Raw genomic sequence first — 24,249 nt, 5'->3', positions numbered from 1 at the left:
TGCCGGGGCGCACGGCGCGGCGTGGCGCGGCCGCCCATCCCGGGGGCCGGGCGGCGGGGGCCGTGGGGGCGGCGGGGGCCCGCGCGAGCTGCCGCGGCGGCGCGGGGCGGCGCGCACGTGGCGCGGCGGGGGCGGCGCTCGGCGGCGGCCCGACCCGCTCTCCGCCCCCCGGGGCGCGGCGCGGCCCCTCCGCCCTTATAGCGGCGGGGGCGGGGGCGGCGGCACTCGGCCGGCGGCGGCACGCGCAGGTAGGGCCCAGCGCCGCGGCGGCGGCCGCCCACGTGGCGGACGGCGGGACGGGCCACGCCACGGCCCCCGGCTCCGGCAGCTCCGCGCGCTCCGGCGCCGCCGCTCCCGGCCCGGCCCGGCCTGAAGGGTCCCGGGCACGTGGGGCCGCGGCGGGTCTCGGCTCCGCACGTGCGGCCGGTCGCGCGTGGGCGCCGCCGGGCTCGGCGCGCCGGGGAGTTCCGCGCTGGCGGGGCGGGCGGCGGCGGCGCTGCTCCGGGCCCTCCGGCGCCCCCGTCCCGGGCCTGCGCGGGGGGCCCGCGTTTTGTTACTGCTCGGAGGCGGCCGCGTGGGTGCGGGTCCCACGCGCGCCCAGCCCGGAGCGAGCCCGTTTGCGTGAGGAGTCCCTGGGCGCTCAGGCCTCCGCCGGCAGCAGCGCCCCGGGGCCGGGTCCCGCCGCGGGCAGCGCCGCCCGCCCCGCGCCCTTGTCCCGGTGGCCTCCCTCGGCGGGGCGCGGGCCCCGCGGGCGCTCGCTCGGGGGCAGCGGGAGGGCGGGGGGCGGCTGGTGGCTTCTGGGCCGTGCGCGGGCTCCGTGGGCTGCGGGGTCCTCTGCCCGGCGCGGCTCCTGCTCGCCGTGGCCGCCGCCGCGTGAGTCTGGTCCCCGGCGCGGCTGGAGGGGACCCGCTGGGTCGGCGGGGACGGGACGCGGCCGCGCGGTGCGCCGGAGGCACGGCTGGCCGGCTCCTGGGGCTGCGCGGGAGGGTCCCTCCGCACCGTCGTGCGGGCGCCCGATAGCGGCGGGTGCGGGGGGAAGAGGTGATTAAAGCGAGCCTCTGGCACCGATAAGAGGAGGGGAGCCCTGGGCAGGCTGCTCCGGCCGAGGTCCCCGGGAGCTGCCCGGGAAGCGTGTCCCGCCAGTTCGGGTGGGCCCGCGGTACCGGGGGCGGGAGGGGGCTCTTCCCGTCCCTGCTGCGCGGCGTTGGCGGGGAGCGCTGCTGGAGCCGCTGCCTGGGGACGGCATCGCCACGCCGCTCCCCGCCTGGATGCTCGCACCAGCCCTCGGGTGTTTCCTCTTAGCAGGCGCTCGCAGCGGGACCTCGGAGGCTCGAAGTCGCTTGGGCGGGTGAGTGACTGAAGTCCTTCCAGCATCGTGATCTGCTGGGGTCGGCGTTTGCGGGGAGGAGGCTGCCCTGGAGGAGCCCGTAGGACTGCGGTAACATCGCTCAAGCCCCAGGAGAGGCGCCTTTTCACGCGTGTTTCTGCATTGCTCGGGCAGTGGGCTGCAGGCACTGGGGACCCCGACAGCGGGTACACCCGCCCTCAGGTGCGCGGGCAGGCTGCCACCCAGCTGGCGAGGTCTTGTGGTGATGGGCAGCGGGAAGCTGGGACCACTGGAGCTTGCTGGCAGCCGGTGCGCTCGCTCTCAGCAGCGAGGGGCTGTTGAAACGCTCCTGGAGCTGACGACTCCGGCAAAGTGCTTCCCTGCACCTGTGGCTGGGTGCGACGGGAGCACGCCACGGCCTGGGGTCTCGGGGACCGCTCTGCAAAATCTGGTGGCCTGTGGCAGGCATTCGCTAGCGCCAGGATGAGACGCTCGGGGAGCCAAGCGGGATGGGCTGGCAGCTGGGCTCTCTGGAGGGTGAGTGGACCCTAGCAGACGTGCTGCTGGGGTGCTTCACCCAGGGTGGGTGTCCTGGCTCAGGCCGGGGTCCCACAGGCAAGGGATGTGCAAAAAGGGGTGAGCAATGCTTGCGGGATTGGAAGTTGACCTGAGGAAGGGGGATGAGCACGAACTGGAGGATCACAAGGAAATGGTGGATAACCTGTAGCCTCAGTGGGAAAGGTAGGATTTGTGTCCTTCCCCGTGACAGCAAATTGCCCAGGTGCTGCCCAGCCCCTTCTGCCAGGCTCCCACCTTGCCCTGTGAGGTTGTGCACTTTGCACAAGGCTTACTTATGTTCTTGGGCTTTAAGCATCTTCTGAGGAAAAAAGATGGGTATTTTTAGTTGCATCACAAGAAACCTGAAATCTAATGATGCTGTTCTTGTGCTTTTTCTGTGAGCCTTAAGCCTTTTTGTGGTGCACAAGCATCCTATTTTTATGCTAAGTGAGGTAATTTAGTGCTGGCTGATTCTCCTGGGTGTCTTTGCTCTGAGGTTTTCTTGGCTGTGTGTAGAAGGAAAGGAGCAGAGCTGAGAAATGGGCCAGTGCAGGGAATAGCTGGTGTGTGCTGGGGGTGGGGGGCGGACTCAGGCTCCAGGCGTAGAGAAGGCCCCAGAGCTCCTGTTCGGTAGCTTTGTGAGAAGAGGCTTTCTCAATCTTAGATTATTCACTGGGGTGATGGATCTCCTAATTACAAACAAGTGTTTTGCTAGTGCACGGCAAACCTCCCTGCCCCAAAGTCACAGGTCCTGGCCCTGGGCGAGGTGTGAAGCATCTTCCCCTTCCAGAGGTGGTTCCTGAAAAAGGTGCGAATGGTTGTGTGTGCTTGCTGTTGGCTCCTATCTCACACAATTGGCCTGATTTATCTGGCAGCTATGGTGGAAAATACCCAGTGACTTGCACGCTATTATTTTATGTATCCTTTATGAGGAGTTGAAGAGCTGCACGTAGGCTAAGGGAGGCAAGTTGCATCTTATTAAGCATAGTGCTAATCTCATTGTTGCACTTTTATGGCTTTTCCTATTTCCTTCTGTGGAATCAGCCTATAACAGCGACTTTAAGAAAGTGGGAGCCTCTTGCCAGTGGTGTCTGTATGACTCACTTTCAAATGTGCCCTTAAAGCTGCTGCAGTGTAGTTGTACTGTAGCCAAAGAAAATCCATGCGGGGCTGTAGTTAATTCCTGAAACCGCAGCCACCTGGGTGCTCTTGGGGTGCCCGTGAGAGTCTCCCATCTCCGTACCTGTGCTGCCTCGGCCCTGGTTTGAGGGCTTTAACGAAGCGATAATGTGGTGGTGGCTGGGAGCAAAGGCGGCTCAGACTCCCTCTCTGAGGGAAGAGAGTGGCAGTTACGTTTGACTGTGATGGCTGTGACTTTCCGGGGTTTTGCAGCCTCCTGCTACCCTGCTCTGCCGTGAAACCTGGAGCGGCCGCATTCCCTGGCCGCTGGCGGTGCGGGGTGCCTAATGAAAGAATGCCGGTGCTATTGGGTAGGACATTTTTCTCATTCTGAGGACTTCCTGGCGGGCACAGGGTGTCCCAGGAGCACTTGCGAGCACTGCTGGTGTGGGGAGGATCAGCTCTGCTCCCCAGTGGAGTATGGCTTGTGCTTGGGGTGGGACTGTGAAACCCTGCACAGGGGCTGAGAGCCCCCCGTCCCCTCCTGAGACTGCGGGGCTCGGCTGGCTGGGGGGGCTGATAGCCGGTGCTGCGGGAAGCCCTTCCCCTAGGGCCGGGGCATGAGTGGAGTCTGGGGCTGTATCACCAGCAGTGCCTTTGCTCCCTCCCCAGGACCTCTGAGCTGGAGGGCAGGTACCTTGTATTGTACGGGCCGCACTTCTTAAGCTTGTGCCTTTTGGCTGAGTCCCTTCAGACCTGCCTGTGAAACTCCCCAGCAGAGCTGAGCCTTTCCACAGCCCTGCAGCTCCCCGGGGCGAAGCGTTGGCAGCGAGACGGGCTGTGAGCGTGGGGTAGGCAGCCACCAGCCCCTGCTGCCCCGGGGATGAGCCGTCCTCTCGTGGGGCTGGTTAGAGAGGGGCCTCCAGGTGCTGCGCCTGGGGTGAAGCCGAGGTGAGCCTGGAGGGCACCCATAAGAGCTGCTTCACATAATGTTCTTGTAACCTGCCTGCAAACCCCTCTGGGTATGCCCACAGGGTTTTGGGTCAGCGCTCCGGGAGAGCTGTGGCCACAGCCGGCTTCCAATACAGACATAAGCCAGGCTTTCTGCCTTGGTCTTGTTAATAGCTTGCTTAAGCTCAACTTAACGCTTTCTCATACCATAAGATGCTTGGTCCTTGCTCAGACAGGCTGAGCATCGCTGGTGCTAATAACCGGGCACGGCAGCCCGAGATGGGAGCTCGTCTGGTATCTGCCTGGTGGGCAGAAATAGCTGCCTGTCTTTCTGTTTGGTTGGTTGTTCCCCGCCAAAGCTCCTGACAAACCATCCCAATGTCCCGCTTCGCAAGGTGGCTCGCAGCCAGTGCACTGCGGCTGCTGTGCTGGAAGCTGTCCTTGGGTGGCCGGGGGGCTCTGTCCGCTGCGGAGACCCATGGCCGATGTCCAGGGAAGGCCTCTGGCCCGGCCTGGCGAGCGCCAGCCGCCGGCGGGGTGAGTGGGCTGCTCCGTGCCTCTGCAGGCTGGGGCTTGTGCCGGTGGCGGGGTGCAGCTGGGAGCTGGAGGAGGGCAGCTGCTGATGCCGCCTCTGCCAGCGCGGCCGCCGTGCCCCGTGGCGTCTGCCTGTCTGCGTGCCCGGGTTAGCTCACTGGGCTGGCAGACCGGGGCACGTCTGAGGGTGCGCTGGCCGTCCCCCGTGGGGAGAGGCACTGAGCGGGCCGGGCTGTTTCTGGCAAAAACCTTGAGCGCACCCGTGCAGGCTGCCGGCCTTGAGCAAACCCTGCCCGTGCTGCTGACCTCGCCTCACCCCGCGAGCAAACGCCGCGGCTGAGCAGGACCTCAATTGACTATTGTCTCAGCGCAGAGCCCTCGCAAGCTCCGGGGAGTCACGTAGGCCATGTGCCGCCAGGTTAAACCCCTGCTATGGGCGCTCGCTGGAGTTACAGCCCCACACTTAATGCTATAAACCCGCTTAAAACTGGTGAAAGTGCTGTCTCGTTAGCTCATAACAATCTCTATTTCATCTTGCTTCTTGCTAGAAAAAGGCCAAATTTGAAGCTATAAAGCAGTATTTGCTGTAACAGCTCGTGATTGCCAGCACCTCCATTTCCCCAGCAGTAAGTACGAGATCTCGGTTTAGTTTTGGGGACCAGAAGGGATGCTGTTGCGAATGAGTGGTTTAGCCGCTTAAAGAATTGCCATCAAGGATATTGACAAAAGCAATTTTAATAGAAGTTTATAAAAATGCAACTTAACAGAATTCGATGGCAGGGTCTGCTCTATTACTGACAAAAACATATAAAGGAAAACTGAATTAGGATTGAATCAAATGATTTATACAGAGAGACTAGAGAAAGAAAAGGGTAAAGAGGATCCTCCTGTTGAGTCATGAGGTTCAGAATGGACCCCCTTGCTTTCTAAACTTCTCAGAGAGGAGTTCAGGTGCGGCTGAATCCAAACTTAGTCTCGGACTTGGTCAATGGTTTGTGCCTAAAAGAAAGGAAGGGTACAAGGGACAAAGAAATCCTCCTGTTGAGTTACGAGGTTCATAGAAGACCGGCTGGGTCCACTCCCAGTCCCAGACTTGGACAATGGTTTAAGTCTAGTGGAAGAGATACAAAGAGTAGGGGAGACTCTTCCGTTGAGTCATGAGGTTCAGAGTACACCCCCTTGCTTTCTAAACTCTTCTCAGAGAGGAGTCTAGGTGTGGCTAGGTCTAATCCTAGTCTCAGACTTGGTCAATGGTTTATATCTAAAGGATTCTATGTATTTAGCAGCAATCTAAGGTTCATGCACAGTTTAAGGTAAATCATAAGATCTTAGCAACACTTAATCATGGATTAGTTTAACATTTGCAAAGTGAGGTGATGGAATTTACTACAATTGCAACAGTGGTTTGATTAGATTTGGAATGGTAGTATTATACTTGTTATTGAGTACTCAAATTGATTCACACAGACACAAGGATATATAGACACACACACATATATATATAAAAAGGTATACCTGTTAAAAATTCCCCTTGTTCTGTGAAGTATTCACTTCAAATGTCTCAGCATTTCTCAATGGGCCAGGGTTGAGCCTTGAAGAGGAGAAGGTTTTAGCCCAGGTCTCATCGACAGCCTTTGGCAGCGGTCCTCCAAATTTCGCAAACTGGAGAGCTTGCAAACTCTGAGAGGCGTCCCACTCAGAGGGAGATGCTGGTGGCAGCCCGCTGCAGTCTGGGGGAGCTCAAAGGGTCTCACTTGGGACCACTGTTTATAGGTTTGCAAGATGATTGGCTTTAGTCATCAGCAAGTTACTGGGAAGTTGCTGGAATTTCAGTATCACTGGTACCGTTCCACTGGGGCTACAGTCGAGGTAAGGGATGTTCCAAGGCTGTCAGGGGATGACCGGTTATTCCTGCTCTCATTACCCACGTTGAGTGGGGCAACAGGAGTGCTTGGTACAGTCAGCGCCGCTCCCCGCCTCAGCCATGCCCGAGTTCCGCGTATGGTCAAGGGACGCTTAACCGGCCAACTCACTGCGCAAAGGCCAAGGCCTAGCTGGAATTCCTGAGACCGTAGAGTGGCCCGGGAAAAAGGGGGGGAAGGAATGTGCCACCACAGATGGTTGGGGTCTGCTGGCTCCCTGTGTGGACAAATGTCCCCCATGGGTGTTTATGGCCCTGTGCTGTCCCGCCATGTGTTGAGCACTGGAAGAGCCCGTTGCTGTGAACTGAGTTTGGGAGGCTGGGGTGGGGAGGGGTAGATGTGTTTCAGGCTCTCGTTCGGATAAGGCTTGGGGACAGGGCTGGTGGGAATGGGCGCTCGCCAGGCTCCCGGGGAGCAGCATCCCCCTCCTGCATCCCTCCCCTCTGCTGGGGGCTGGAGGTGGGAGCCTCCTTGGGAAGCAGGGTCTGGTGCTGCCAGCGAGGGGCAGCTTTGTGCCTGGCCTGGGCACTTTGATCTTGGCATTTTCTGGCTGAAGGCCAGGTCCAGCTGACGAAGGTGTGAGGAGCCCAAATGGCCGTTGTATGGCAGGGGTGTCCCTGGGGAACTTGCTGCTGCTGAGATCCTGCTCCAGGCATTGCCGCATCCCTCTCTGGAGCTGGGAGAGCACAGGAGGAGCAGACGGCTGGGAGCAGAGGCAGCCTGCCTGCAGCAGTGCTGGGATGAGCTGCCACGGACTTCGTGCCTGCTGAGGAGGAGCGTGCCAAGGTGCTGGGTGGGCCTCTGCCTGCAGCGGCGCAGGGCAGCCCTGCCAGCCTGCGTGGGCTAAGGGCAGCGATGGGCTGCGGGCGCAGAAGCTGGGGCTCTGCTGCCTGCCCTGCAGCCGAGCGGGGAAGCCTGCCCTTCTCCAGCCTCAGCTCTGCCAGCTGCTCCGAGTGCCCTGTTCCGTGGGAAAGGTTTTGCAAGCTCACACAGCAGCGAATGCCAGGTGAGCGTATGCTGGAGCAGGAAAGCCTTGAGCTGGAGGGGAGGCAGAGACGTGGTGCCTGGGCACGGCCCCCCTGCGTGGGTGGGGGACGTCCCTCTTCCTCTGACCCCCAAAAGGAGCGGTGTGAGGACACTTTCATAAATTGTGTGCCCCAGAAATACTTGGTGGCATTTGCAGCACTTCATAAATGTGAGCCTGTCTTTCTGCTCTGGAGTCCTGCCAATCCAGGGCTTTTAAAAGCGCAGCAATTTGCCGCATTATGTAACGAAAAGTCTTGAAATCTTCCAGTTCCAGGCCCCTCTGGAGAAGGGATAACAGTGCCTGTGTGTAGGACCTAGGAGGTGGAAAGGGTTTTCGTCTTCTGCAGGATCTGTTTCAAGATGATAGAGTCTTCATTGCCTAAGCAGCCCCAATTCCTGCTCTTGCCATTGCTGTGCAGAGGAGGGTTGCTGTAGGCTACCCATTCCTGCGGGTTAGTCAAGAGGTTTACGGGGAGCAGATGTGATACTTGCAGTCATTACTTGGTCTCATCACTCTTAATTACTTCGAGTATGGTTATTTTATTTCCTAATAGGGCAAACTGTAGCTGGCTGCCTGGCAGCTGTGAATTTGATTTCCAAACACGTCTTACACGTTGCAGCTCTTCCAAAACAGAGCTGTAAATGTCATAACTATGTTCTGGGTGGTTCTTTTTCCTTTTTGCAAAGGGGAGGGAAGCTTTCCAATTGAACTGGCTGCCTTACATGTGCTTTTTTTTCCTCTCTAGTTTGAAACTACTGTGTGGGGGCAAGGAGGAAATCAGCAAGAAGCCTTAATGCGGTTGAAGGAAGAGCTTTCTAAAACTGGTCTTTCTTAATAAGGATTTTCAATGAGTCAGGGAAAAATGTTGTGGCATGCAGAACTCATCATGTAAACCCTCTGGCGTCAGGCTTTGGGAATCTTGCTTCACGGTCTCAAACCTTGCTCAGTTCAAGGTTTTTCGCTGTGCCTCAGCAATGCAAGAGAGGTCATGTCTAACCCGCCAAAAGCCTTTTATTTTATAGAGAGGTGGCACCTGAGCACCCGCAGGAGGAGGAATGCTGCTCGCAGGGAAAGAACAAATAGATGAACCAAGCCGCAGTAATTTTGGTGCAGTAGAGCTCGGGAGCGGTGGAAAAATTAAACCTCTGTGTGTGTCTCAGGAGCAAAAGGGAAAAATCCCCAACACCTCATCAGTACCCCTCAGCTTTTGCTTTGGATAGCTTTTATTGTCAGTAGTTTTAATTAGTGCTAATAAGTAGATTGTATTCCTTGCTGGTAGTTTTTCTTGCCAACACTTGGTAATCTCATCTTTTAAAAAATGCTTCAGACAAGTCAGTGTAGTTAGGTGATGCTTTAAAGTTCACTGAATGCTGTGAAAGCTCAGTATGACTCAAAGCAAGAGGTGGCTGGAAACTCCAGTGTGCAGCCTGTGCGGGAAAGTGATCTTAAGCAAAACCCAGTGTTCGTAGCGGCTTTTCGGAACGAGCGTGACAGGCAGGTGGGCTGCTCCGCATACCAAGAGGCCAAAGGTATGTGGTGAGCCTCTGCAGAGCCTGGCACTTTCCTCCCCGGCTGCCAGTGCCAGGCTGGTGCCCGCGGGTGCGTGCTAGCTCCAGGCTCTGCCGCAGGGGCCTGCCTGCAGCCGGATCCCGCCAGCATGGGCTCGCCCCGGTGTCGAACGGGTCGCTCAGCACGGCTGCAGTCCCCAGGGGTCCGAAAGAGGAAATCAGCTCTTCTGGCTCCTGGGTATAGTTCAGCTGTGGACGTGCCCGGGGCAGCGTCTTGTAAATGATTCCTTTGTTGCACAGGCAGGGTGGCTCGGATCTACTCGTGATGGTCATGTGTCTCACTGGCTGGGATGGAGGAAAATAGCCTGCCAGCGAAAAAATCGGTGTTTGGGTCGGGCTAAACCAGTCTTAGCGGCTTACAGAAACTGGCCTCCCGTGCTTTGCTTCCTCTTGCCCCATGTGGGTTCGAGGCATCACCTGAGCGCGTCCGGGTGTCGGGTGGCCCTGGAGAACCCCGTGCTGTATCTGGTAGCTTTGCCGCCTGTGCCTCTGGTGCCAGGTGGGAGTCGGGGCTCCCTGCGGCTCGGGGCCACCAGCTGCACTTCAGCTGGGACGCCTGGATCCCAGCCTCGGATATGTATCAAAGTGACGTGGAGCAAGCGAAAGCAGTGCGGGCGCCCATGGTACCATGTGGTTTGCCAGGGGCACGAGGGGACGTGCCAGGTAAATGCTGGCATGTTAGCCGCCGTGGGTGAGATGGTAATCGCCATGAGCCTGAACGGATGTGTGCTATAAATAGGAGGTTGCACCTCTCTGAGCCAGCACGCTGCTTTGAAGTTGTCGCTGCGCCTGGTATGACCCTGGGGAGCTCTGGAGAAAGCCTTCCTGCTCAAAGACAGCTTTTTCAAGTGGAAACCTGAGCAGAGAACTGCAGAGTGAGGGGTGGACTCTGGCGAAGGAGCCCAGTGTGGCTGATGGTCCTTAATATGGGCAGGGGAGTCTCTGGCTGCGAGGCCAGGGAGGGCTGCAGGGCATCAGAAAGTGTCTTCTAAAAATCCGCGGGGACACGCAGCAGTTCTGGGGACTGTAGCGATTCCTGTTGCTTTGCATATTGTAAACCACGTTTGTGAGCCGCTGCTTGGGTTGCGTTTCCTCTCTGGGACAGCTTGTGCTGCTCTCTGCTGCCTGTAGCAGCCGTACTTCCTTGAGTAACCACAGCTCCAGGGTGTGATCAGCCACGCAGCGGCTGCAGCATGGGGATGGTGTGAGCAGCCCGACCCTGCCAGTCTCCACATCGCTCCGAATCAGCCTCTCCCTGCTCAGCCTCTCTGAGGGGATTCCACACTTCAGCAAGGCTGGATGACATTTCCCCATTTATTTTGTTTTCTAATCCCTTCTGTTTTTGAGCTTTTAAGGTGAATTGTCTTTACGCTCTGGTGCTTTCGTGAAACCCGCCGTAGCCTTTTCGGTAGGGGAGGAGGGCTTGGGGGTGCCCTTTTGGGGCCAAGCCCTTGGGGAGCTGGGCTCGGCTGGGGCTGCTCCGGTGGATCCATCTCTCCTCCCCAGGCAGCGCTGGCAGCGTGTGGGAGCCTTCCCGGGTCACTGCTCAGGCTAAGTTTAGCTGCAGCCTGTGACCTTCAGGGCCGGCCGGGCTGGCAGGTGTGCTGTGTCGCCTGCCTGCTCTTTCTTCGCAGAAACGGAGTGCCCTGGCTCGTGCATGGGGACTTACGTCCCCTGGTATGTCCGCATTTAGTAACCTGGGTGTGCTGCTCCTGCTCCGGGTGGCCCAGGGCTTCCTGAGATTCCGCACTGCGCCAGGAAGGTGCCGGGATCGCACTCCTGGAGAAGCTGCAGGGCTCTGCCCCAGGCAGGCGAGTCCCGACCAGGCTGGCCACTACCCTGCTCAACCCTCCCCAGGTCCAGCCCCGTGCTGCCGGTAACCCTGCCCGCTTCACCGCTGTGCCCCGGCTGCTGCTAGCAAGGACATTGCCTGCCCTTTGCAGCTTAGGTCAGGGTAGCATGTCTTAAATTCGTTGCTTATAAATACCTGCTGGCCAGAGCTCTTAAAGGCCAGCTGCAATCTGAGCATGTGTTTTGGGACGGCGTTACAAGGCCAGTGTGCTGGTGAGCCCCGAGCGCTTGCCTCTCAGATCAGCTCTCCGGGGGGTGCTCTGGGGCACTGGTGCCATGCCAGCCTTGCAAGCAGGGCTCGAGCTGTGCTGTTGCATGCCAGGGAGCAGCGATGCAGCTGTCTGCTTTTAGCTAAGGCAATACTTTGTCCTTTGCAGATCTTTGAACCCCAACTGAGACATCACCAATTTGGTTGAAGATGCCACCGGCCATCGGAGGCCCTGTGGGATACACTCCTCCTGAAGGAGGATGGGGATGGGCCGTGGTCATCGGAGCCTTCATCTCCATTGGGTTTTCCTATGCCTTCCCCAAATCCATCACTGTGTTCTTCAAAGAGATTGAGGTCATCTTCAATGCATCCAGCAGCAAAGTCTCATGGATCTCCTCCATCATGCTGGCTGTCATGTATGCAGGAGGTAAGTGGACTGGAGGGCAGCAGTACATGTGCTCGTGCATTGCAGTACACCTGGGTCTGATTTGCACCTTGCTGTAGTGACAACCAAAACTTTGCTAAAAATTGGAATTCTCTCCTTATGTGAGAACAAAACTTCCCTTAGAGAGTTTGCTTGAAGGAGGTTGCTCAAAAAGTTCTATTTAATGCCCAGAATGCAAAAACCGGGTTAATCTGTCCTCCTCTGCAAAGCTGTAAGTAAAATCTTTCCGGGGAATTACGACTTGTGTAATTCTGCCCTTGTCCTTGTTACAGTGCGCTGCGGACGCTGTGTCTGCGTCCAGCGCCCACCCAAAGGCCAGGGGAGCCGCTGTGCCACGCGTAGCAGCCCCGCTCACGGGATCTCTTTGTTTTAGATAAGGCATCGATTTTTTTTTTTTAATCCAGCAAACAGTGGCTGTATCTAGGAATCTGCCCCCAAGTTCTGGTCAGCTCTGGCTCAGCTGTGCTCTGAAGTGCGCTGAAACCTGGCACTGGCTATTCTTCCTCCCTAGTGCCCAGCAGTTCTGTAGGCAGCTTGTGCTGTTTGAGGGTGACAGTGTGCACTGGCAGTACGGAGACATGAGCAGAATAAAGCAAAAGTACTTAAACTGAAGTAGCTCCCCTCCCCCATACTTCAGAAACTGCTTCTTGGAGTCTTTTAATCCCCAAGCTGTGTGCTTTATGCTTGTCTCTAACTGGTGAGGAGTAGGCAGAGCGCTCCTGGCCCTCGCCTTGCCGGTCTCCAAACCCCGGTGTCTCGTACCCACCTGCAAACGCAGCTTTGCACTGGGGTGCTCGGCTGAAAGAAACTCTTATTGGGAGCCTGCTGTTGTGCCCACTTCAGAGGCAGATCGGAGCTTGTACCACTGCCATCCCCAGCTGGCAAACTGCCCGTGTCCTCATTGCATTTGTGCATCGAAAGGAGCTGACGTCAGCGCCCAGCTAAGCATGAGGCTTTTCCTTTGGGGGAACAGGCTCTGCTTTGTCCTAGCTCAGCTAGCGAAGCGACCAGCACATTTCCCTGCTCCGATGTTATAACAAGCTTGTAAACCATGTAACTGCCTTAATGAGACTCAAATCTGGGCCATTCCTCCTCTCCTAATAGCTTAGAGCCGGTTCCTCTGTGTGCCCCGGGGGTGGCACTGCCTGGAGCTGCCCAGCAGCTGGGGTGTGAGCTCCCTCCTCCAGTCCTGGGGTCATCCCCCTGTCCCCCTCCCTCCATGCTGACACTGTCTCTCCTGCTCCCCTGGAACTGCTGCCATTAAATCCCAGCAGCTTGCCAGTCTTGAACAGCTTGCCCGTAAGCTGGTGGCTGGGATGCTGAAGGTACCCCAGCCCTGCCCAGGTGTGTCCCCCGGCTGCTGGAGCACAGGAACAGTCACTGCCCTACTCCCTCGTGCCAGGGCTCCTGCAGCCGGAGCCCAGACCCTTTGCAGGGTCTGAATTGCGCTGGAGCGGTCACGGTGTTCATCCTAGTCTCCCCATGCCCCAGGGCACCTTCCTGTGGGAACTGCGTGCTTGCTTGGAGGCAAAAAAAGTAGCTCATGCTCTAGCAAAGTGTCCTGGGCTGAGGATGTCTTGCAGAGCTGGGGTAGCTCCTGTCCCAGGCAGGGCTGGGGGCGATGGAGCAGCACGTCTTGCAGCCCTGTGCTGTCACGTCAGGGTATGTGGATGTAATTATCTCAAATGCCCCTTTCTCAGCTCCGCATTAGGATTAGGGAGGACTCTGGTTCCATTACTTACACTTTTTTCACACATGAATAATCAAAATAGATCAGGTAACATCTGGTCAGAAACACTTCTTGTGAATCTATAAAATAGGAGTGGGTGTGAGTTCTTTTTTCTTTTAATTGAAAAAAAAAGAGGGAGAATTTCCACCAGGGTACTGCCTGGCTGGGTGGCTTCCTGCTAGCTGCCCTTGGAGCCTGCCTCTCTGGGCTGGATTTCCCGGAGGAAAGGCCGCTGCTGCCTTTAGACTCTGTCCGGGCGCATCGCGTTTGCTGAGTTCAAGGTACAGGTTTTGCAAAGTGCTGAGCGCTCTGCGGGGAAACGTGTGGGGCTTGGGGTGATGTGACAGCCCCGGGATCTGCTGCTGCCTCTCATGGGACCAGGGACACAGCCCCTTCCTGACTGCCGGTGGCATCAGGTTGGAGCCGCTGGCACGTGGGCACTGAGCCGGCTGTGGGGAGCGGGATGCCATGGGGCTGGGGGCAGCCTCTGCCACAGCAGGGCTTCTGTAACCTTCTCCAGGCTTTGTTTAAACTGGGCAAAAAGGTCAAGTAGTGTCTGAGGACCCATGAATAACATGTTGACAACCTTGCAATCTGTTAATGGCAAAACTAGGTCTGTTAATATTCAATGGATGTTCATTCAGTTTATTTAAATACATTTTAGTATCTGTAGAGCATGCTTCACATATCTAATCACTGTTTGCTTTGGATTAAAGCTCCTGATAATGAAGCACTTAAAAGGCGGGTGTGCAGAGCAATTGGGCCCTTCCTACCATAGGGGTAGCAGTGAAAACGGAAGCACCGCTTGTCCCTGGGGCGGCACAGTGCTGCTCCTCCTCTGAGCCCTCAGGGAGCTTCGCCTGTGCCCATCAAAGCTGTTTCTTCACAGCTTTGTCTGGTCTCCATCAGAAACCTCACGCTGGAGATGGGCGGTTGCTGCACGCTTGCTTTGCTGCCGAGACCTGGCCCATGGTGGGTGGCCGTGGGCAGGGCAGAGCCCCCAGAGCAGAGTGCTGTGCGGGGCAGGCGGCTTCACCCTGTCGCTGGGGGCTGGCTGGTGCCCCGGCAGCTCCGGGCTTAGCCCACGGAAGGCAGCTTGCTCAGCAGTTGCAGGTTTCTGCAGCTGTGAACAGCCTCTGGCGCTCAGCAGAAGCTGCAGCGTGTCGGCACTGGCCGGAGGCTTGCTTCTCCGGCTGGGATCCTGTGTGTGCTGTAAGCAAATGTCACTCTTATCTCCAGCTGCCTCTGAACCTCCTGTCCTTTCCCCTTACCCCAGTTCCCTCGCTGGGTGAAGTGTCACTGTGCGAAAGCTGGAAGCCTGTGGCCATAAGCCTCCTGCGTGCTTGCGTGCATCTGTCTTGTCTCTCGTGCAAAGATAACTCACCCTGGGCATATCTCCTTGGACTCCCTAGGTCCCATCAGCAGCATCCTGGTGAACAAATACGGCAGTCGGCCTATCATGATCGCTGGCGGCTGCCTCTCCGGGTGCGGCTTGATTGCAGCCTCTTTCTGCAACACGGTGGAGGAGCTCTACTTCTGCGTTGGGGTTGTAGGGGGTAAGTGACGGCTCTGCCCTAATGGGGCTGCAACGGAGGTAAGGCCTCTCCTGAGGCAGCAAGAGGAGCAACTTAAACCCAGTAATTATTAGGGAATGTCTGTGATGAGTTTGCCTAAATCCTGATTCCTGTTACATACTCTAATAAGAGACGGCCCTAGTGGCATAACATGGGGGACCGTACTAGTGACTGTGCATGAGACTAATAGTTGGTTCTGAGGGTAGGGAGCATGTGGTGTTCCTGCCCCGGGTCAGGGTTGTGCCCTGCCAGTCGATGTAAGGTTTGTCATGAGCCGGAGCGGTTCTCCCCTTCTGGCTCCCGAATTCCTGCGCCCGGCTTTGCTGCTGCCCTGGCGCCTCCTCTCAAGTCAGCAGTGGGGGCCGAGTGCTGCTTGTGAAGTTGACAAGTTAATACAGCTGGAACAGAGCTATGAAACCCCAGAGCTGAAACCCTGCTCTCCCGCCCGTCCCACAAGCCCTTCTGCCCGTGCTGCTGGCTTGTGGGGTGGTCGAGCTCTGAGCCCCTTGTCTCTCCTCTCCTTCAGGCCTTGGACTCGCATTTAACTTGAACCCAGCCTTAACCATGATCGGCAAGTACTTCTTCAAGAAGCGTCCCCTGGCTAACGGGCTGGCCATGGCAGGCAGCCCCGTGTTCCTCTCCACCCTGGCGCCTGTGAACCAGCTCTTCTTCGGCATATTTGGCTGGCGTGGTAGCTTCCTCATCCTCGGCGGTCTCTTGCTGAACTGCTGCGTCGCCGGATCCCTGATGCGGCCCATAGGCCCCAAGCCGGATCAGCTGAAGAAAGAGGCCAATAAGGAGGTGCTGCAGGAAGCTGGGAAGGTGGCGAAAAAGGACGACGGTGACACCAGCACAGACCTTATTGGCGGGAAGACCAAGAAACAGAAGAGCACACTTTTCCAGACGATCAACAAGTTCTTGGACCTGTCCCTGTTCACACACAGGGGCTTCCTGCTCTATCTGTCGGGCAACGTGATCATGTTCTTTGGGTTGTTCACTCCCTTGGTCTTCCTCAGCAATTATGCAAAGAGCAAGAAGATTGCTAACGAGTCTGCAGCCTTCCTGCTCTCCATCCTGGCCTTCGTAGACATGGTGGCCAGACCTTCTATGGGACTGGTGGCTAACACCAAGTGGATCAGACCCAGAGTCCAGTATTTCTTCGCCATCTCTGTGATTTACAACGGGGTGTGTCATCTGTTGGCCCCCATGTCCACCACCTATGCTGGCTTCTGCATCTATGCCGGCTTCTTTGGCTTTGCCTTCGGCTGGCTGAGCTCAGTGCTGTTTGAGACCCTGATGGACCTGGTGGGAGCGCAGCGGTTCTCCAGCGCCGTCGGCCTGGTGACCATCGTGGAGTGCTGCCCCGTGCTTCTGGGACCCCCTCTGCTAGGTAGGGTGTGCTGTGCCTGCGGTGCTCTGCCCGTCCTGCCCAGCCTCGCTGAATGGTGGCAGGTCCCCCGAGCCGTGGGCAGCCCTCAGCACTGGGGCAGGGGCAAGGGGGGGCGAGCACCAGCCCTGGGGCTGCCCCAGCATCTGAGGGGTGGCCAAGGAAGTGGGGGCTGAGCCCCTGGCGCAGGGTGGGGGAGCAGGGGCTGGAGGAATAAAGGCCTGAACCTGAGGGTGATGGGCTTGGGCTGCTCTTGGGAACATCTCCACAACCTGGAGCAGTTCTGGGGGTATCTCGCTAAGCTGTCCCCTCTCTGTCCCTCAGGGAAGCTCAACGACATGTATGGTGACTACAAGTACACGTACTGGGCCTGTGGGGTCATCCTCATCATCTCTGGGATCTACCTCTTCATCGGGATGGGGATCAACTACCGCCTGGTGGCAAAGGAGCAGAAGGCGGAGGAGAAGGCGAGGAACGAAGGGAAGGAGGAGGAGACCAATGTCGACGAGGCTGAGAAGCAGAAAGAGGCAAACAATGACGTGGCCCCCTCGCCTCAGAAGAGTGCGGAGGATGGTGTCAAAGAGGAGGAGAGCCACATGTGAGGGACCGGTCTCAATCCCGGAGTGTCGGGGAAGCGCCGCTGCCCTGGCGCGGTGGCTGGGGCAGTGCTCCGCTGGCGCTGGGCAGCCGTGAGAAGTGTTTAAACCAGGTATTCATTTTTAACCAGGCTCTGAATTGTCTTTCCGTCTGTGTTCAACAAAGGTAACAGGGCTACGCATGCAGTATCCTCATGCGTCAGGGGACAGGGGGGCTTTTTATAGTCTGGCTTTTTAACAGTAACATGAATGTACTAATACGTGCCTTACAGTCTTCATATCTAGCTGAATCTGGACAAGCCTTAACTTTAAACCGTGCTTTAGCTCTGTATTCTGCTTGGGGGGGGGGGGGGAGTGTGTGTGTATGTGTGTGTTTTGAGGAGTTTTGTTGTTAAAAAGCCATAAAAAGCAGGATACTGGATTTGTTGAAGCACGATGGGCTTCAGGGCCGGCCCCGGATGAATACTGCTTCACACGCTTCTTACCGCAGGCCCTCTGTGGAGGGGGAGATCCGGGCACAGGGCAGGGTGGTCTTCAGCTCCTGTGCCGGGTGCTTCCTGGCTCTGTAGGTGGTCTTTAGGTATGTTTTGAAAACACTTTAGCTACTGTAGTACTTTAAAATCCCTCTTTTTTTTTTTAGTTGTGCTCTCATGGGATATTCAGGTTGGAGAAAGATGGTTGTGGTTCAGGTTGGGCAGCATCACCTGCCCCGGGGCCATGGCAGCCCCAGTGTGCCCAGCCCCTGCAGCCGAGCCCTCCGTCCCCCTCTGCCCCCCGACTCTGCCCCGGCATTGCCTCTTCTCAGCCTGACGCTGGGTGATGTGAAACGGGTGCGAACACGGTGGCTCGGCTGGTGGTGCCAGGTCGGGGTGCTGGCCTCTGTCTCCCCATGGGGCAGGCTTCCACCGGAGCATCCCTGCACTGATCAATCCCACCCAGACAGGTGTTTTGGGTGCCTGACCCTGGGCAGAGCGGAGGGGCTGGGTGGGGTGGGCAGAGATGGTACATCCCTGAGACAGACCTTCTGCTTTCACTCTTTTATCTCTTAGAGAAACCTCTTTTACTTGCTTCTGTTCAACTGAGATCTTAAGGCGGTGGATGCCTAACCACTCACATCTAGGACATGTAAGGGGGAGGAAAGAATTTGTATGTATTTATTTTTTATTTTTTAGTGCTGGAAAATATCTCAATGTACGTGGAGCAGGTTAATGGCTCTCAAGTTCTAGTAAATGTTGATCAGAAATGATGTAAGAGGCTGAGTTTTTTCAAATAAACTTGTTTTTTTTACAATTTACCCATCAAATGTTCAACTTCTTTCTTAGAATCACACTTCTGTGTGCCAGATGACATGTATTTAGGGTCAGTTTGGGGGAGAGGTGAGTGGGGCTATAGCAGAGCCTGGGTCTCTACCCACCACTCCAGCACCCTGAGGCTCCCACAGAGCGGGTCCTGCCAGCTGTGGAAGCTGGTCCCTGTCCAGCAAGGGCGAGATGCCCCTTTCCTGCCTCTTCACTGCAAGAGGAGGCTTTGGTGTTTGGGATGGCCACAGCTGAGTCCCCATGCACTCTGGTTTTAGAGGCATTTCTGTTTCCCTGCCCTTCTTTACAGGATGCCTGTGAAAGCCTTGAGATCCTTCTTTATTGCAGGGGGTGGGGATGGACACACACTTAAACATCTGTTTCATGAGTGATGACCAGTCTCCTGCTGTCCATCTGTCCACGCTGTCTCCCTCCGTGAGCTGAGTGGGGCCGCTGCTGTGCGCAGCCAAGGGGCCTTCTCCCTGCGGGCCAGGCACTGATGGCGGCTGAAACCAAATGAGGGTGTAAAGGAAGGTCTTCCCCATGGAGCTGTCCCAGGGTCTCTGGAGCCCCAGGCAGGGTCAGGCCCGGCACTGTGGCTGCTCTCCTTGTGCTCCCTCAGCTACAGGGCTACACTGGGCTTTGTTTTAGCCTAAATCTCACAGAAAGGAGGCCCAGGGTTTTTTTTCATACTGTAGAGTAACTTTATAATGCCAACAGAATATTTTGTACAAAAGGATTTTGTTGTACAGTGCTGAGCTGTGATACTGTAAAGCCATGTAATTGTATTTTCATAAATGGTGTGTCTGCTGTAGCTGCAGTACTGGGTTCACGTTGCAATAAACCAACGCTGAGGAGCTGGCCCCTTGTCCCTGTTTTTGTAGGTATGGACAAGCTGCCAGCCCTACCTGCTCCCCTCACTGTGGGGCAGTCTCCCAGTCAGGTGGGGGCACTTGGGTGGGGGGCTGTGGCCATGGGGGCTGCAGGAGGGGTCTTGGGTGTGTGGCTGATGGCTGCTGAGCGCTGGTGATGCCTGTGCTGAGAGGAGCATATGTCATCCTCTGCAGCGAGGGCTGTGCCCAGCCCCAGCCTCTGCTCTGCTGGTGCCCAACCTCCCTGGGCAGTGGCACCACCGCAGCTGACACAGGCGTTACCGTAACCAGTGCTGCCTGGGAGAGGCTAGTGCAGCTGCGGCAGGTTGCCAACCCCTCTTCTAAGGGAAAATGTTTATATAATTTCCTGCTGCTTGGACTTGGCTGGCTGGGAGCACTTCAGTAGTAAATCCTCAGTTGTTTTCTAAGGGTGGCCTCTGTGCCCTGTACCCTCTGTGCTGTGCTGTCTGGAGCAGGGTCTCAGCCATGTCTTGGCTCCGTGCCCTCTCTGGGACCTCCTGTGGGACTGCTCCTAGGATCCACTGCTGTGGAAGGGCAGGTGAAAGCGAAAGGAGTGTGTGTGGGTTCAGGAGGAGAAACTTGCTCTTGCCCTGTATTAGGCTATAAAGTGACTCAGTCTGGTGTATAATTGCCCTGCTGGTAAGGGCAGCGTGGGGGCCCTCGCTGCACGCTGTGGCAGGGCTGGCACTGCGGCAGGGCGCGGACTCTGCCCTGGGATGAGCCTCTCCTCCCGCAGCAGCCTGGCCGGGCAGGGTCTGTCTCTGCCCCGTCCCTCCCTCGCGGCTCAGCTCGCAGAAGCAGCAGGGCTATATTTAGTCACGTCATTTCTGTGAGCAAAGGTATCTGCAGCGCTGGGAAGTACAAGAGTGGTGCTCGGCTCCCGGAGCCCCTCAGTGTCACCTACCTGTAAAACAGGAGCTCAAATAAGCCGTACGGCGTGGTGTAGGGCGGGAGCTCTGGTTTTTGCCATGGTGATGGCTGAGCGGGTGGTGGAGGCTCAAACCAGCCCTTGGTGCCTTCAGGGAGGTGCTGCTCTGTGAGAGCCCGTGTCGCAGGGACACCCTGTGGGCTGAATCCATGGGATGCTTATCCACAGCAGGCTGGGAGCTGATGAGGCCATACCTCTGCAAAGGGCCACAGAAAGCTGTGGGGGACGTGGCGCTTCCCCACTCCCCAGGCCAAGAGGTGCTGGCGGCAGTGGGCGAGCAGCGCGGGCGTTGCTGGCCGGCCCCCGCTGACCGCAGCACTGCGAAGCCAGCCCCGTGAGCTGCTGCACAGATTTCCTTTGCGTGCTCCGCCAGGCCGCCTTCCTTCCTCCCGGGGGTAGCAAAATAAAATTCTCTTCATAGTGGGCAGAATTGAGGAAATACTTGGGAGCTAATTCCCGTGCAGTTTGTTTTCCCAAACATCTGAGGTCGCTGGCCAGAAACGCTTGGCAGCGGCCAGGGGGGGCTTGGGGGCTCCCAGGGGAGCAGGCGGTTGTTCCAGCCGGGAACCACTGCCAGCAGCCCCAGCTGGCTGAAGGTGCGGCAGCACTGCCGGTGGGAGTTCGGGCGAGCCAGGCAGACCCAGGCTGCGGGCTGCCCTCCTTCCTTCCCTTCTTCCCTGTTTTAGGGGATTTGGGGGATGTGGGGGGAGGTTGCTGGGTGACGCCCTGCAGATGCAGTGGCAGGGGCTGGGGAGCTGCCGCCGCCTCTGCCCTGGCGTTGGGGCACCCTCCACCCACCCACCGCCTCTCTGGGGGCTGCCCAAGTGCACCCCAGCCCCGCGGGTGCCCTGGGTCCATTTCCCCTTTCTGTGGGGCAGGAAGCTCCTGCCGCGATGCCCATGGTACCATGGCGGGGCCAGGGCAGGCGGGGGAGAGGGCAGCCGCGCAGCAGCCCCTCATGCACAGACGCTCCCAGCCTCCCAAAACGGCCTAATCCTCCCGGCAATGCAACACAATCCCCTTCCCGGTGGGAGAGGGAGCCCGGCCGCAGAGCTCATTCATGTGACAAGCATGAGGAGGGATCTGGGTCCCTGCCCGGCTCCCGCTCCGCCCAGGGAGTTTATTCAGGTTTTTTTGGGAGATTTGGGTTCTGCTGAGTGTGCAGCTCCGGTTGAGCGGTCGGGGCTGCCGCTCTGCAAACAACTGCTGCCGTTCCCAGCTGCCCGCAAAGGCACTGGCCTGGGCGATGCTGAGGCGAGCGTCGTGCCGGGGAAGGGAGGGCAGCTGCGGGGAAAGGCCAGTCTGTCCCACGGCCGGCACTGCCCAGCTGGGCAGGAGGCAGCGGGTGCCCGCCCTGGCTGGGACGGGGCAAGGAGAAGTGGCGGGGTGGCCGGTGCCACCCACATGGCCGCTGCCAGCTGCCCCCTTCTCACTGCAGGCGGGTGCGTGGGACTGACCACAGCCCCACAGCACCCACCTCCACTTGCACAGAGGCTTGGAGATGAACCATGGCTGCAGGGACCAGCATCGCCCAAACCCCCCAGCTTGCAGCTGAGGAGCAGGAGGAACCCCCAGGAGGAGCTCGTGGCCCTCAGGGAAGCCTTCCTCCTCCTCCTCTTCCTCCTTGGGCTGCCCACAGGACACGGCTGGCTCCGGGCTTGGGCCTTGGCACAGGCAGAGCACTCTCTGCCCGCCTGCACTCGCGCAGTGAGTGCCCCGGCTCAGCCCCGAGGCTGGGCAGCCCTGCCTGCGGCACGGGGGCAGACGGGCAGGACGGGGCAGATGGCCACGCCATGGCTGCGCGCTCAGCCTTACTGCGTGGTCTGGACTCTGCAGGGAAAAGCAACAGCCCCTTAATGTATGAGCAACGCAGCATTACAGGAGACAGATAATCAATTGCTACAAGATGATCATCAATTATTTTCACTGCACATTATATTCTGTTAATGAGAGCCCTTTGCCGGTGTCATGGAACCATTATGGGGGAGGTGAGCGATGCTTGGCTGCTGCATGGTGGCTGCAGGGCACAGGGCATGCCCCGGGGTGGCTCCTGTGGGGCGGATGGGCTGTGTTCACTGCAAATACCACCAAGGACAATCTCTGCTGCACTTTGCCCAGGCTTTTTCCCTGGGTGGACCCAAGACCTTTGCTCTGCTTCATGCAAATTGTCCTCGTGTTACTTAGGTGCAGCCTTGGAGAACAGCCCCGAGGCCTGGGGGCATGCGGTGCTGCCTGGGCAGGGGCTGGGACACTGCAGCCGGGGTGCCCGCAGGGTGCTTGGGGTGGCTCCAGGCCAATGAGGCAAAGGATGTGTTTGTGCAAAAAGTGTCTGGAGGCACACGGCAGGCAGGCTGGTCCTGTCTGCGCTGCGTGCCATGACTGTGCATGGTGGGAAGAGGCTGCAGCAGCCCCATGATGGGCCCAGACACGTCCTGAGCACCCCAGGTTTTCTGCAGCGCTGGCTGATGGCTGCTGCGCTGGCACCTGGGAGATGCCCACAGCCACCGGGACTGGTGCCTTGGCCAAATGCCTGTCTGTGCCTGGAGCCGTGCCCACTGCCCTGCCCGTCCTGCACCCGATGTGTGGCAGGGGGAGGAGGAGATGCTCGTGGCCACCCTGGACGCTGCCAGGCCCAGCAGGAGGGAGCTGCAAGGCCGGTTTCCCCGGGTGCATGGGCATGAGCTGATTTACCCTGCTATAAATCAGCAGAGCCTCCTGGGGCCGCAGTGCATCGCCTGCTCATCCCTCTTGGGCTGTCAGTGTCTCAGCAGCAGCTTTTATAGCCGTGCTGCCCCATGACGTTGTTCTGTGGCTTGATATTAATTTAATTATTACTATTAATCATGAGAAGGGGCTGTGCTGGTGGCTTGCAGAGCCAGACACAAAGATTTACAGCCAGAGCGGCTGGTTGCTGGTAGAAGCATTGGTGACCCGCACTGGGGATGGCTCCAGGCTCAGCTGCCATGGGAGCACTGTCTGCCACGGCAAGGGCAAAGGCTTGGTCCCAGCACGGCGCAGCAGAAAACCCTGCTCCTCCAGGAGCTCCGAGCCAGGCCTGCCGCCAGCCCCGCTTCCCATATGATGGATGTTGCATGGTGCCAAGATGTGCCCATCTCAGGGCACGGCCCTGGAGACCGGGGGAAACACTTTGTGCATGAGAACTGCCGAAGAAGCGTCAGCACTGCAGCGAGCAGGAACCATCCCTGCGCATGGTGGGAGTGGGGGCCAGGGGGCCAGGGTGGGTCCATTGGCCCGGGGCGGAGGGATGGGGCTGTTGGGCCGGGGCCAGCGCTGTGCTGGGGGGCCCCTCGGGGCTTACGGAGGCACTGGGCAGCCGGTGCTCCGGGCAGGGGCCAGCCAGGCTCCCGCACCACGCTGCAACGCTCCCGGGCAGGCGGGAGCCAGCCCAAGCAAGGGGCGAACCCGCTGCCCAAGTCAGTGCAGGGAGGTGGCCTTTGTGGGGCTGCGGGCCACTGCGAGGCATGCAGGCAGGAGCAGCTCGCAGGCAGGAGGCTGCTGGGAGGCCCTTGCCTCGCCATGCGCAGCGCTGCACAGACAGTCCGATGTCGGATCCAGCTGCATGAGCACCCTCTCGTGGCAACCACCCCCCCACGGCCCCGCTCCCCCAGCAGCACGCACACCCTCAACCTGTGGCCCCACCGTGCCCCACGGCCCACGAGCATCCCGGGAGGGCCGGACGCTGCACCCCAGGCAGCTGCCGTGGCTCCAACGTCCCGGCTGGAGCCCGTTCCTGCAGTGGGTGGACGAGGCGGTGTTTGCCGGCGGCGGGGGCACGGTGCTGACAGGCCGCGGGGAGGCCGCTGCATTCGGGGTGTGCAGGTGGGAGCTGGGATGGGACCTGGGGGGCCAGGGGCTGTGGGTCGGGGTGCAGGCAGGGCTGTGCCGGGTTAACCCAGCCTGCCTGCACCTGCGACTCCAGGCATGAGAGCTGGGAATAATTGCACTGGGAAAAGATTGGCACCGAGTACATCAAAACAGTATGACCCCGGCCACGATTAACAAAGTGTTAATTAATTATGTACCCACAGAAAAAAAGATAGCTAATTACCTTCTATGGAAAATTAGGGGGGGAAAGACAGAAGATGAAACATGTTTAAAATTTAATTAGAGGCCGCATGTTGTGCATAAGAATGAGCCTGTTTTTGTGAATTTAATTGTTTGCAATTACAGATCAGTGTGTCGTTTTCATCTCCTCCCCATCAGGCAGTGAGCTGCATCCCTCCTCCTGTGGTGCTGGTCTCCCACCTCCCCTACGCCCCGTCCCCTGCTGCTGGTGTGGGGTGGCCGAGCCACGGAGGAGCAGAGCGGTGTCA

The 24,249-nt window shown here is 58.3% G+C and overlaps 1 protein-coding gene across 2 annotated transcripts; it reads left to right on the top strand.

The window, feature by feature from the left end:
* Positions 1-219: 219 nt before the first annotated feature.
* Positions 220-18,090, top strand: SLC16A1 (solute carrier family 16 member 1). 2 transcript variants are annotated; one of them, XM_059831104.1, is made up of 5 exons: positions 220-248; positions 11,235-11,492; positions 14,652-14,795; positions 15,340-16,203; positions 16,525-18,090. In XM_059831104.1, the coding sequence occupies exons 2-5, from the start codon at positions 11,276-11,278 to the stop codon at positions 16,800-16,802; spliced, it is 1,503 nt and encodes a 500-aa protein (XP_059687087.1). In that variant the 5' UTR covers positions 220-248; positions 11,235-11,275; the 3' UTR covers positions 16,803-18,090. The 2 variants fall into 2 exon arrangements, with proteins under 2 accessions (XP_059687087.1, XP_059687086.1); XM_059831103.1 differs by lacking the exon at positions 220-248 and adding an exon at positions 1,290-1,348.
* Positions 18,091-24,249: the final 6,159 nt, after the last annotated feature.

The sequence above is a fragment of the Gavia stellata genome, chromosome 30, assembly GCF_030936135.1.
Source record: "Gavia stellata isolate bGavSte3 chromosome 30, bGavSte3.hap2, whole genome shotgun sequence".
NCBI lineage: Eukaryota > Metazoa > Chordata > Aves > Gaviiformes > Gaviidae > Gavia > Gavia stellata.
The sequence above is the reverse complement of the archived record's forward strand: the minus strand, read 5'-3'. Positions and strand labels throughout refer to the sequence as shown.